This window comes from Anolis carolinensis, unplaced genomic scaffold (genome assembly GCF_035594765.1).
Source record: "Anolis carolinensis isolate JA03-04 unplaced genomic scaffold, rAnoCar3.1.pri scaffold_7, whole genome shotgun sequence".
Taxonomy (NCBI): domain Eukaryota; kingdom Metazoa; phylum Chordata; class Lepidosauria; order Squamata; family Dactyloidae; genus Anolis; species Anolis carolinensis.
The window spans coordinates 38,975,021-38,987,115 of record NW_026943818.1 but is presented as its reverse complement, the minus strand read 5'-3'; the positions used below and the strand labels follow the sequence as shown (position 1 = coordinate 38,987,115).

General features: G+C 45.0%; 1 protein-coding gene across 1 annotated transcript in view; it reads right to left on the bottom strand.

The window, feature by feature from the left end:
• Nucleotides 1–7,582: 7,582 nt before the first annotated feature.
• ell (elongation factor for RNA polymerase II) overlaps nucleotides 7,583–12,095 on the bottom strand; it is a 72,368-nt gene continuing 67,855 nt past the window's right edge. The window contains exons 11-12 of the mRNA XM_062959164.1: nucleotides 10,211–10,255; nucleotides 7,583–9,846 (exon numbers count right to left, since the gene is read on the bottom strand). Of these exons, the coding sequence (XP_062815234.1) occupies nucleotides 9,730–9,846; nucleotides 10,211–10,255 (162 nt within the window). The 3' untranslated portion in view covers nucleotides 7,583–9,729. The remainder of the gene's footprint in view (nucleotides 9,847–10,210; nucleotides 10,256–12,095) is intronic.

The window sequence follows — 12,095 nt, the reverse complement described above, 5'->3', positions numbered from 1 at the left end:
CCAACTGCGTTTAGCTGAAGAGAGAGAAGAATTTGGAGAGAAACTGAGTCTGTGGTCAGAGAACCACAGGGAAGATTGATTTTCGAGTCTGGGCTCCGTTGAAGCTCAGGGAAGGCTGATCCTAACTTAGGGGATCAGGGAGACTCAATTGGTCATTTTGAGTCAATTTAAAATAAGTTTGGTGACTTATTTTAAGGTAGTCTGTAATCGGAGAGATTGCAGTTAAGACTGATTCTCAGTTGGAGAATCAGGGTGGCTCAAAGGTTGGATTTTGAGTCAGTTTAAAATATGTTTGGTGGCTTATTTTAAGGTAGTCTGTTTCCAGATAAGGAACAGATTGTCTGTGATTGTAATTCACAGGGTGACTGCAGGTTAAAGCAGTAGAGAGAAAGAAGTGGCATTTTAAAGTTTGAAACACCTCAGTATAGCATTGCAACTGTCAATGAAAGTGCCTCTAAGTGAGAATTGTAACCATTAAGCTTGTGCCTGAATAAACATGTTATTGTTCTTTTTAACATCTCAGTCTCCGACATATATATTACCATCAAAAGCAAACAAGAAAGAAGAAAAATAAAATTTTAAAAGTCTCCTAAGTAGCCAGTGGCTACATCTTCCAAGAGTGGATAATCCCCTTGACATCTGGTGGCCGCATTATAAACATCTTTACCTCTGGTGGCAGCTTTTAAATAAAACATCTTTAATAAATGGTGGCAGTGGATATAAAATATATAATAGGCATGTCCGATTGATGAAAAAAATGTTTCAATTCTCGTTTCTAAAGTAGGGGGTGCTGGTGCTTCGATATAGAAAGTATTTCCGATTTTTTCACCCCAAAATTTTGGATATTTCCGAAAATTCGTAATGATTCTAAATGTTTCTAAAATGGCGGACGCGCATGCGCAATCGCTACACACCAGGCTTGTATGGCAATCTTCCACGTGGATGCAGAGGATTTTAGCCCCCACCTTTGCGTCCATCGTGGAAGCTTCTGATTGGCCGGGAAGCGGCAGCCATGTTAGGCTGCGCTAAGCTCCCATTCAAGGTAGGTTGAAGAAACAAAAAAAATTAAAATATTTTTAAAAACATATTTTAAAATTTTTTTGGGGGAAAAAAATTAATGAAACATTAAGAGACAATTAGAGAATGGGCCAACAATGGTTCGAATCACATTGCTGGTTGCGCTGTGAGACAATGTCTCGGAATGCGTATCAAAAAGCGAGAACAATCCGAAATAATTCCGATATACGATTCAAAACAAATTTTTGGACATGTCTAATATATAATAATAACATCTTTGCAATTTGGTGGCAGCGGTGGGATTTAAAAGGATTCCCCCCCTGCCCGAGTTCTTCACAGACGGCCTCTTGGGTTCGTTTCCAAGTCACAGATTCAACAATTCCATACCCTTATTTCTCTCTGAAATGTTTGTGAAGCTGGAGGGCCATCTGTCGGGAGGGATCGGATGGTGTCTTGGCACAATGGGGTTGGACTGGATGACCTCTTAGGGTCTCATCTAACTAGAGATTTCGATAATCCTATAGGCATGTTTCTCCATGAACACTGGAATGTCTGTGAAGCTGGATGGTCATCTGTCGGGAGGGATCGGATGGTGTCACAAAATGGGGTTGGTTTGGATGACCTCTTGGAGTCCCCTCCAATTCTAGGATTCTATGATACTATGGCCATGTTTCTCCATGAACATTGGAATGTCTATGAAGCTGGATGGCCATCTGTCAGGACGGATCGGATGGTGTCCTGGCAGAATGGGGTTGGACTGGATGACCTCTTGGGGTCTCATCCGAGTCTAGGCTTCGATAGTCCGATAGCACTATATCTCCAAGAATATTGTAATGTCTATGCGGCTGTAAGGCCATCTGTCGAGAGGGATCGGATGGTGCCTTGGCAGAATGGGGTTGGTCTGGATGACCTCTTGGGGTCCCTTCAAACTCTAGGATTCTGATTCCATTGCCATATATCTCCACGAACATTTTATTGTCTATGAAACTGGATGGCCCTCTGTTGGGAGGGATCGGATGGTGTCTTCACAGAATGGGGTTGGTTTGGATGCCCTCCTGGGGTCCCTCACAACTCTAGGCTTCTATGATACTATGGCCATGTTTCTCCATGAGCCTGGATGGACATCTGTCGAGAGGGCTTTAATGGTGCCTTGGCAGAATGGGGTCAGTCTGGATGGCCTCTTGGGGTCCCTTCAAACTCCAGGATTCTATGATTCCATTGCCATATATCTCCATGAACACAAATGTCCACAAAGTCAGATGGCCATCTGTTGGGAGGGCTTTGATGGTGACCTCCCTGGTGGAATGGGGTTGGACTAGATGATCTCTTGGGTGTCTGGTCCAAGTTATCCTTTAATAGTCCTGTAGCCCTGTTTCTCCATGAACCTTCTAATGTCTATGAGGCTGGATGGCCATCTGTTGAGAGGGATCGGATGGTGTCGAGAGAGCTTTAAGGGTTTAATAGTTCACCCTATGGGTGGGAGTTGTAGTTCATCCTAAATAGTTGTGGTTCACCCTATGGGTGGGAGTTGTAGTTCATCCTAAATAGTTGTGGTTCACCCTATGGGTGGGAGTTGTAGTCTCACCCATAGTGGGAGTTGTAGTTCACCCTACATAGTTGTGGTTCACCCTATGGGTGGGAGTTGTAGTCTCACTTATAGTGGGAGTTGTAGTTCACCCTAAATAGTTGTAGTTCACCCTATGGGTGGGAGTTGTAGTTCATCCAAAATAGTTGTGGTTCACCCTATGGGTGGGAGTTGTAGTTCATCCAAAATAGTTGTGGTTCACCCTATGGGTGGGAGTTGTAGTTCATCCAAAATAGTTGTGGTTCACCCTATGGGTGGGAGTTGTAGTCTCACCCATAGTGGGAGTTGTAGTTCACCCTAAATAGTTGTGGTTCACCCTATGGGTGGGAGTTGTAGTCTCACTTATAGTGGGAGTTGTAGTTCACCCTACATAGTTGTGGTTCACCCTATGGGTGGGAGTCGTAGTCTCACCCATAGTGGGAGTTGTAGTTCACCCTACATAGTTGTAGTTCACCCTATGGGTGGAAGTTGTAGTCTCACTTATAGTGGGAGTTGTAGTTCACCCTACATAGTTGTAGTTCACCCTATGGGTGGGAGTTGTAGTTCACCCTAAATAGTTGTGGTTCACCCTATGGGTGGGAGTTGTAGTCTCACTTATAGTGGGAGTTGTAGTTCACCCTACATAGTTGTGGTTCACCCTATGGGTGGGAGTCGTAGTCTCACCCATAGTGGGAGTTGTAGTTCACCCTACATAGTTGTAGTTCACCCTATGGGTGGGAGTTGTAGTCTCACTTATAGTGGGAGTTGTAGTTCACCCTACATAGTTGTGGTTCACCCTATGGGTGGGAGTTGTAGTCTCACTTATAGTGGGAGTTGTAGTTCACCCTACATAGTTGTAGTTCACCCTATGGGTGGGAGTCGTAGTCTCACTTATAGTGGGAGTTGTAGTTCACCCTAAATAGTTGTGGTTCACCCTATGGGTGGGAGTTGTAGTCTCACTTATAGTGGGAGTTGTAGTTCACCCTACATAGTTGTAGTTCACCCTATGGGTGGGAGTCGTAGTCCCACTTATAGTGGGAGTTGTAGTTCACCCTAAATAGTTGTGGTTCACCCTATGGGTGGGAGTTGTAGTCTCACTTATAGTGGGAGTTGTAGTTCACCCTACATAGTTGTAGTTCACCCTATGGGTGGGAGTTGTAGTCTCACTTATAGTGGGAGTTGTAGTTCACCCTACATAGTTGTGGTTCACCCTATGGGTGGGAGTTGTAGTCTCACCCATAGTGGGAGTTGTAGTTCACCCTACATAGTTGTGGTTCAGCCTATGGGTGGGAGTTGTAGTCTCACCCATAGTGGGAGTTGTAGTTCACCTTAAATAGTTGTAGTTCACCCTATGGGTGGGAGTTGTAGTCTCACCCATAGTGGGAGTTGTAGTTCATCCTAAATAGTTGTAGTTCACCCTATGGGTGGAGTTGTAGTTCATCCTATGGGTGGGGGTTGTAGTTCATCCTATGGGTGGGGGTTGTAGTTCATCCTACATAATTTTAGTTCACCCTATGGGTGGGAATTGTAATCTCACCCATAGTGGGAGTTGTAGTTCACCCTACATAGTTGCAATTCACCCTATGGGTGCGAGTTTCAGTTCACCCTACATAGTTAGTTCACCCTATGAGTGAGAGTTGTAGTTCACCCTACGGGTGCGAGTTGCAGTTCACCCTACATAGTTAGTTCACCCTAGGAGTGGGAGTTGTAGTTCACCCTACGGGTGCGAGTTGCAGTTCACCCTACATAGTTAGTTCACCCTAGGAGTGGGAGTTGTAGTTCACCCTACGGGTGCGAGTTGCAGTTCACCCTACATAGTTAGTTCACCCTAGGAGTGGGAGTTGTAGTTCACCCTACGGGTGCGAGTTGCAGTTCTCCCTACATAGTTAGTTCACCCTAGGAGTGGGAGTTGTAGTTCACCCTAAGGGTGCGAGTTGCAGTTCACCCTACATAGTTAGTTCACCCTAGGAGTGGGAGTTGTAGTTCACCCTACGGGTGCGAGTTGCAGTTCACCCTACATAGTTAGTTCACCCTAGGAGTGGGAGTTGTAGTTCACCCTACGGGTGCGAGTTGCAGTTCACCCTACATAGTTAGTTCACCCTATGAGTGAGAGTTGTAGTTCACCCTATGGGTGGGAGTTGCAGTTCACCCTACATAGTTAGTTCACCCTATGGGTGGGAATTGTAATCTCACCCATAGTGGGAGTTGTAGTTCACCCTGCATAGTTGCAGTTCACCTTATGGGTGCGAGTTGCAGTTCACCCTACATAGTTAGTTCACCCTAGGAGTGGGAGTTGTAGTCTCAATTATAGTGGGAGTTGTAGTTCACCCTAAATAGTTGTAGTTCACCCTATGGGTGGGAGTTGTAGTCTCACCCATAGTGGGAGTTGTAGTTCACCCTAAATAGTTGCAGTTCACCCTATGGGTGGGAGTTGTAGTCTCACCCATAGTGGGAGTTGTAGTTCACCCTAAATAGTTGTAGTTCACCCTATGGGTGGGAGTTGTAGTCTCACCCATAGTGGGAGTTGTAGTTCACCCTAAATAGTTGCAGTTCACCCTATGGGTGGGAGTTGTAGTCTCACCCATAGTGGGAATTGTAGTTCACCCTAAATAGTTGTAGTTCACCCTATGGGTGGGAGTTGTAGTCTCACCCATAGTGGGAGTTGTAGTCCATCCTAAATAGTTGTAGTTCACCCTATGGGTGGGAGTTGTAGTCTCACCCATAGTGGGAGTTGTAGTTCACCTTAAATAGTTGTAGTTCACTCTATGGGTGGGAGTTGTAGTCTCACCCATAGTGGGAGTTGTAGTTAACCTTAAATAGTTGTAGTTCACCCTAGGGTGGGAGTTGTAGTCCATCCTAAATAGTTGTAGTTCACCCTATGGGTGGGAGTTCTAGTCTCACCCATAGTAGGAGCTGTAGTTCACCTTAAATAGTTGTAGTTCACCCTATGGGTGGGAGTTGTAGTCTCACCCACAGTAGGAGTTGTAGTTCACCTTAAATAGTTGTAGTTCACCCTAAGGTGGGAGTTGTAGTCTCACCCATAGTAGGAGTTGTAGTTCATCCTAAATAGTTGTAGTTCACCCTATGGGTGGGAGTTGTAGTCTCACCCATAGTAGGAGCTGTAGTTCACTTTAAATAGTTGTAGTTCACCCTATGGGTGGGAGTTGTAGTCTCACCCACAGTAGGAGTTGTAGTTCATCCTAAATAATTGTAGTTCACCCTATGGGTGGGAGTTGTAGTCTCACCCATAGTAAGAGTTGTAGTTCACCTTAAATAGTTGTAGTTCACCCTATGGGTGGGAGTTGTAGTCTCACCCATAGTAGGAGCTGTAGTTCACCTTAAATAGTTGTAGTTCACCCTATGGGTGGGAGTTGTAGTCTCACCCACAGTAGGAGTTGTAGTTCATCCTAAATAATTGTAGTTCACCCTATGGGTGGGAGTTGTAGTCTCACTTATAGTGGGAGTTGTAGTTCACCCTACATAGTTGTGGTTCACCCTATGGGTGGGAGTTGTAGTCTCACTTATAGTGGGAGTTGTAGTTCACCCTACATAGTTGTGGTTCACCCTATGGGTGGGAGTTGTAGTCTCACCCATAGTGGGAGTTGTAGTTCACCCTACATAGTTGTGGTTCAGCCTATGGGTGGGAGTTGTAGTCTCACCCATAGTGGGAGTTGTAGTTCACCTTAAATAGTTGTAGTTCACCCTATGGGTGGGAGTTGTAGTCTCACCCATAGTGGGAGTTGTAGTTCATCCTAAATAGTTGTAGTTCACCCTATGGGTGGAGTTGTAGTTCATCCTATGGGTGGGGGTTGTAGTTCATCCTATGGGTGGGGGTTGTAGTTCATCCTACATAATTTTAGTTCACCCTATGGGTGGGAATTGTAATCTCACCCATAGTGGGAGTTGTAGTTCACCCTACATAGTTGCAATTCACCCTATGGGTGCGAGTTTCAGTTCACCCTACATAGTTAGTTCACCCTATGAGTGGGAGTTGTAGTTCACCCTATGGGTGCGAGTTGTAGTCTCACCCATAGTGGGAGTTGTAGTTAACCTTAAATAGTTGTAGTTCACCCTAGGGTGGGAGTTGTAGTCCATCCTAAATAGTTGTAGTTCACCCTATGGGTGGGCGTTGTAGTCTCACCCATAGTAGGAGCTGTAGTTCACCTTAAATAGTTGTCGTTCACCCTATGGGTGGGAGTTGTAGTCTCACCCACAGTAGGAGTTGTAGTTCACCTTAAATAGTTGTAGTTCACCCTAAGGTGGGAGTTGTAGTCTCACCCATAGTAGGAGTTGTAGTTCATCCTAAATAGTTGTAGTTCACCCTATGGGTGGGAGTTGTAGTCTCACCCATAGTAGGAGCTGTAGTTCACCTTAAATAGTTGTAGTTCACCCTATGGGTGGGAGTTGTAGTCTCACCCACAGTAGGAGTTGTAGTTCATCCTAAATAATTGTAGTTCACCCTATGGGTGGGAGTTGTAGTCTCACCCACAGTAGGAGTTGTAGTTCATCCTAAATAGTTGTAGTTCACCCTATGGGTGGGAGTTGTAGTCTCACCCACAGTAGGAGTTGTAGTTCATCCTAAATAGTTGTAGTTCACCCTATGGGTGGGAGTTGTAGTCTCACCCACAGTAGGAGTTGTAGTTCATCCTAAATAGTTGTAGTTCACCCTATGGGTGGGAGTTGTAGTCTCACCCACAGTAGGAGTTGTAGTTCATCCTAAATAGTTGTAGTTCACCCTATGGGTGGGAGTTGTAGTCTCACCCACAGTAGGAGTTGTAGTTTATCCTAAATAGTTGTAGTTCACCCTATGGAATTGTAGTTCACCCTAGCATACTCAACCCCACCCATCATCTCAATTTTAAGTACTGATGGAATTTCATGGTGTCCACCCGGCATGATAGGAGTTGTAGTTCACCCACAACCGTATGCATTTGGTACCATTAAAATATTGACTTTTTTGGACCGCGTTAAGGTTCTAAATGGCAAAAAACGAGGCACAAAAACAAGAAATCAAGACATCTTTTAATGATTTTAAAAAACCTCCAAAAATCCAAGCAAGCAAAAGCCGGCGAGTCACAGTATTTCTCCGTCTCCCGTCCCGATTAAATATATATATCTATCCGAAAACCCTAGAAACCTCCAGAATATATATATTTATATTTTATTATTTATATTTATACATATGTATAGATAGATTTCTTATATGTACACGGGTGTGTAATATACACAATACATCTTCGTATACAATATATATATAAATATATATCGTAGGAAGGGAGTTCTTTCTCCTCCGGCTGCCAAAAATTGGGTCACGATATGGGTCTGTTGCACCACCGAGGGACGTTTTCGGTCGCAACGGCTCTGTAGAGAAAGGCGGTATGACGCCGCCGCCGCCGGTGGGCGAGGACAGGAGGAGAGCAAGAGCCCGGCGGGAAGACGGAGAGCGGCACAAAGGGGTCCGGGACCCCCTCGGAAGATGGTTTTTCAATCTCAGGACGAGAGGAAGGCTGGAGACTGAAGTGTGGGGCAGGAACGGGGATCGAATCCCATTGGAGACGTGCTGAAAGGATAGCGAGCTGCCACGACACCGAGCCACCACGACGCCAAGCTAACATGATGCTGAGCCACCACGACGGTGAGCTGACATGACGCCGAGCTACAATGTCGAGCTGCCACGACGGTGAGCTGACATGACGCCAAGTCAAAATGTCGAGCTGCCACGACAGTGAGCTGACATGACGCCAAGTCAACATGTCGAGCTGCCACGACGGTGAGCTGACATGACGCCAAGTCAAAATGTCGAGCTGCCACGACGGTGAGCTGACATGACGCCAAGTCAAAATGTCGAGCTGCCACGACGGTGAGCTGACATGACGCCAAGTCAAAATGTCGAGCTGCCACGACAGTGAGCTGACATGACGCCAAGTCAAAATGTCGAGCTGCCACGACGGTGAGCTGACATGATGCCAAGTCAAAATGTCGAGCTGCCACGACGGTGAGCTGACATGACGCCAAGTCAAAATGTCGAGCTGCCACGACGGTGAGCTGACATGACGCCAAGTCAAAATGTCGAGCTGCCACGACGGTGAGCTGAAATGACGCCAAGTCAAAATGTCGAGCTGCCACGACGGTGAGCTGACATGACGCCAAGTCGCCATGACGCCAAGCCCATGATGTCAAGCTGCCGTGACACCCAAGCCGCCAAGATGCTAAGCTGACATGACACTGTGCTGACATTAACGCCGAGCCGCCATGATGCTGAGCCCACGATGTTGAGCTGCCGTGACACTGAGCTGCCACAATGTCGATCTGCCATGACACAGAGTTGACAGGACGCTGAGCCCACGATGTCGAGCCACCATGACACCGAGCCACCACGATGCCGAGCCCACGATGTCGAGCTGCTGTGATGCCGAGCCGCCACGACGTGGAGTTGACAGGACACTGAGCCCATGATGTTGAGCCACCATGACGCCAAGCCGCCACGACGCTGAGCTGACATGACACTGATCCACCATGACACAGAGCCCACGATGTCAAGCCACCATGACGCTGAGCTGCCACAATGTCGAGCCGACATGATGCCAAGCTGCCACGACGCGGAGTTGACAGGACACCGAGCCCACGATGTCGAGCCGCCATGACACTGAGCTGGCACGATGTCGAGCCGACATGATGCCGAGCTGCCACAACACGGAGTTGAAAGGACACTGAGCCCATGATGTCGAGCTACCATGATGCCGAACCGCCATGATGCCGAGATGCCACGACGCTGAGCTGACATGACGCCAAACCACCACACCGAGCCCCCATGATGCCAAGTTGCCACGATGCTGAGCTGAAATGACACCAAGCCCACGACGCTAAGGCACCATGACGCCGAGCCACCATGATGCTGAGCTGACATGACGCTGAGCCGCCACAGCACCGAGCCCACGATGTCGAGCCACCGTGATGCCGAGCCGCCACAGCACCGAGCTGACATGACATTGAGCTGACATGACGCCAAGCCGCCACAACACCGAGCCGTCATCCGCGGGTGTGCTTTGTGTCCCGATATCCGTAGACGGCCGTGTTGTGTCTAAAAGGCACCCCAAATGGCCTCAACGCCCCCGCCGACCCCCTTCTCCTCCTCCTCGGTCTCCCTCTCAGTGCCAAGCCTGGAACTGCTGCTGGTCGTACTCGGCAATCAGTTTCTTGATGTGGGCCAGCTTGTTGTGCAGGTACTCGCAGCGGTTCTTCTCCTGGCCGTAGCGGGGGTTGGACTGTAACGTTGGAGGGGAGGAAAAGGGAAATATAGGTCTGTAAGTCAGAAAACATCCATGTTGAACATCTACACAAATGATCAGCCACTGCCAGAAGGGAGAGAGAGTTTCATCTACGCTGACGATCGTGCCATCACCGCCCAAACTGAGAGCTTTGAAAGGGTTGAACAGAAGCTTGAGGTGCTATTACTGCCTGTTACAGGGAAACCAGCTGATCCCTAATCCAACTCTATTATCATTATGATGGCTGGATGACCATCTGTCAGGGGTGCTTTCTGCTTTTCCTGCATGGGGTAGGACTAGATGGCCCATGTGGTTCACCGACCCTTGTATCCCGCCCTGTGCCCAAGACCCACCAACTCACTTTTTTGATTTTCCGGTATTCCTGCAAGATCTGGTCATGGATTGTCTGCAAAATAATAATAATAATAAAATAAATAATAATAAAAATAACAACAACAACAATTGGCACATTGCACGTTAAAACCTGGCAACGAGACTGAGGAACTTGTAGCGTTTCTGACAGTTCAGGACCCGGGTGAGATATAATAATAATAATAATAATAATAATAATACAAATCTGGCCAAGAAATCCCTAGGAGAGCTTTGAGTGCTGGAGTTGGATGCCAGAGTTCAGATATAATAATAATAATAATAATAATAATAATAATAATAATAATAATAATAATAATAATGATGCCAGAGTTCAGATATAATAATAATAATAATAATAATGATGATGATGATGATGATGTCTGAACTCTGGCATCCAGCTCCAGCACTAAAGCTCTCCTAGGGATTTCTTGACCAGATTTTATTACAGTAGAGTCTCACTTATCCAAGCTAAACGGGCCGGCAGAAGCTTGGATAAGCGAATATCTTGGATAATAAGGAGGGATTAAGGAAAAGCCTATTCAACATCAAATTAGGTTATGATTTTACAAATTAAACACCAAAACATCATGTTATACAACAAATTTGACAGAAAAAGTAGTTCAATATGCAGTAATGTTATGTTGTAATTACTGTATTTACGAATTTAGCATCAAAATATCATGATATATTGAAAACAGTGACTATAAAAATGGCTTGGATAATCCAGAAGCTTGGATAAGTGAAACTTGGATAAGTGAGACTCTACTGTATTATTATTATTATTGACACAAAGACATAGTATGACACAGCAAACAAGATCTATACGCTGGATTTCGTATCACAAAATCACAAGTCAAACACTTCCCAAGAGTTTAGAACTGTGTGATTATTATTATTATTATTATTATTATTATTGTAGAGGACAGGTGACCCATACAATGAACTTTGCAACTTGATGGATTGAAGACAGCAAGGATGGATCTTTGACTGGTACAAATGAAGGAGTACTGCATCTGGGAGGTTGTCTGTTGTTATTATTATTATTATTATTATTATTATTATTATTATTATTATTATTATGTGTACCAAGCATTGATTGTAAAAATTCAAAAGCCAGTTGGGGCCCAGGTGTTTGATTTGCTCCATCATTGGGTCATCCAGGCTGGGTGCTTCACCAGTTTTGCATCATTTAATACCTTATTATTATTATTATTATTATTATTATTATTATTATTATTATTATATTGTATGACACAGCAAACAAGATAAGATATGCTGGATTTAGTATCACAAAATCACAAGTCGAACACTTCCCAAGTGTCTAGGACTGTGTGATGTATTATTATTATTATTATTATTATTATTATTATTATTATTATTATTTTATGACACAGCAAACAAGATAGACATGCTGGATTTCATATCACAAAATCACAAGTCGATTCGGATGATGCGCGCAGATCCCAGCAGGGTGGCCTTTTGCAGTTGGCAGATCGTTGTTGTTGTTGTTGTTGTTGTTGTTGTTGTTGTTGTTGTTATTATTATTATTATTATTATTATTATTATTATTATTATTATTATTATTATGTGTACCAAGCACTGATTGAAGAAATTCAAATTCTAGTTGGGGCCCATGTGTTTGATTTGCTCCATCATTGGCTGATCCGGGCCAGGTGCTTCGCCAGTTTTGCACCATTTAATACCATATTATTATTATTTTATTATGACACAGCAAACAAGATAGATATGCTGGATTTCATATCACAAAATCACAATGTTTTGTGGTGCCAGCTGTCAGCTCTAGTTTGTAGTGCGGTTTTCTTGTACTGATTTTTTTTGTCTGCTGTGCTTTTAATACAGTATTATTATTATTA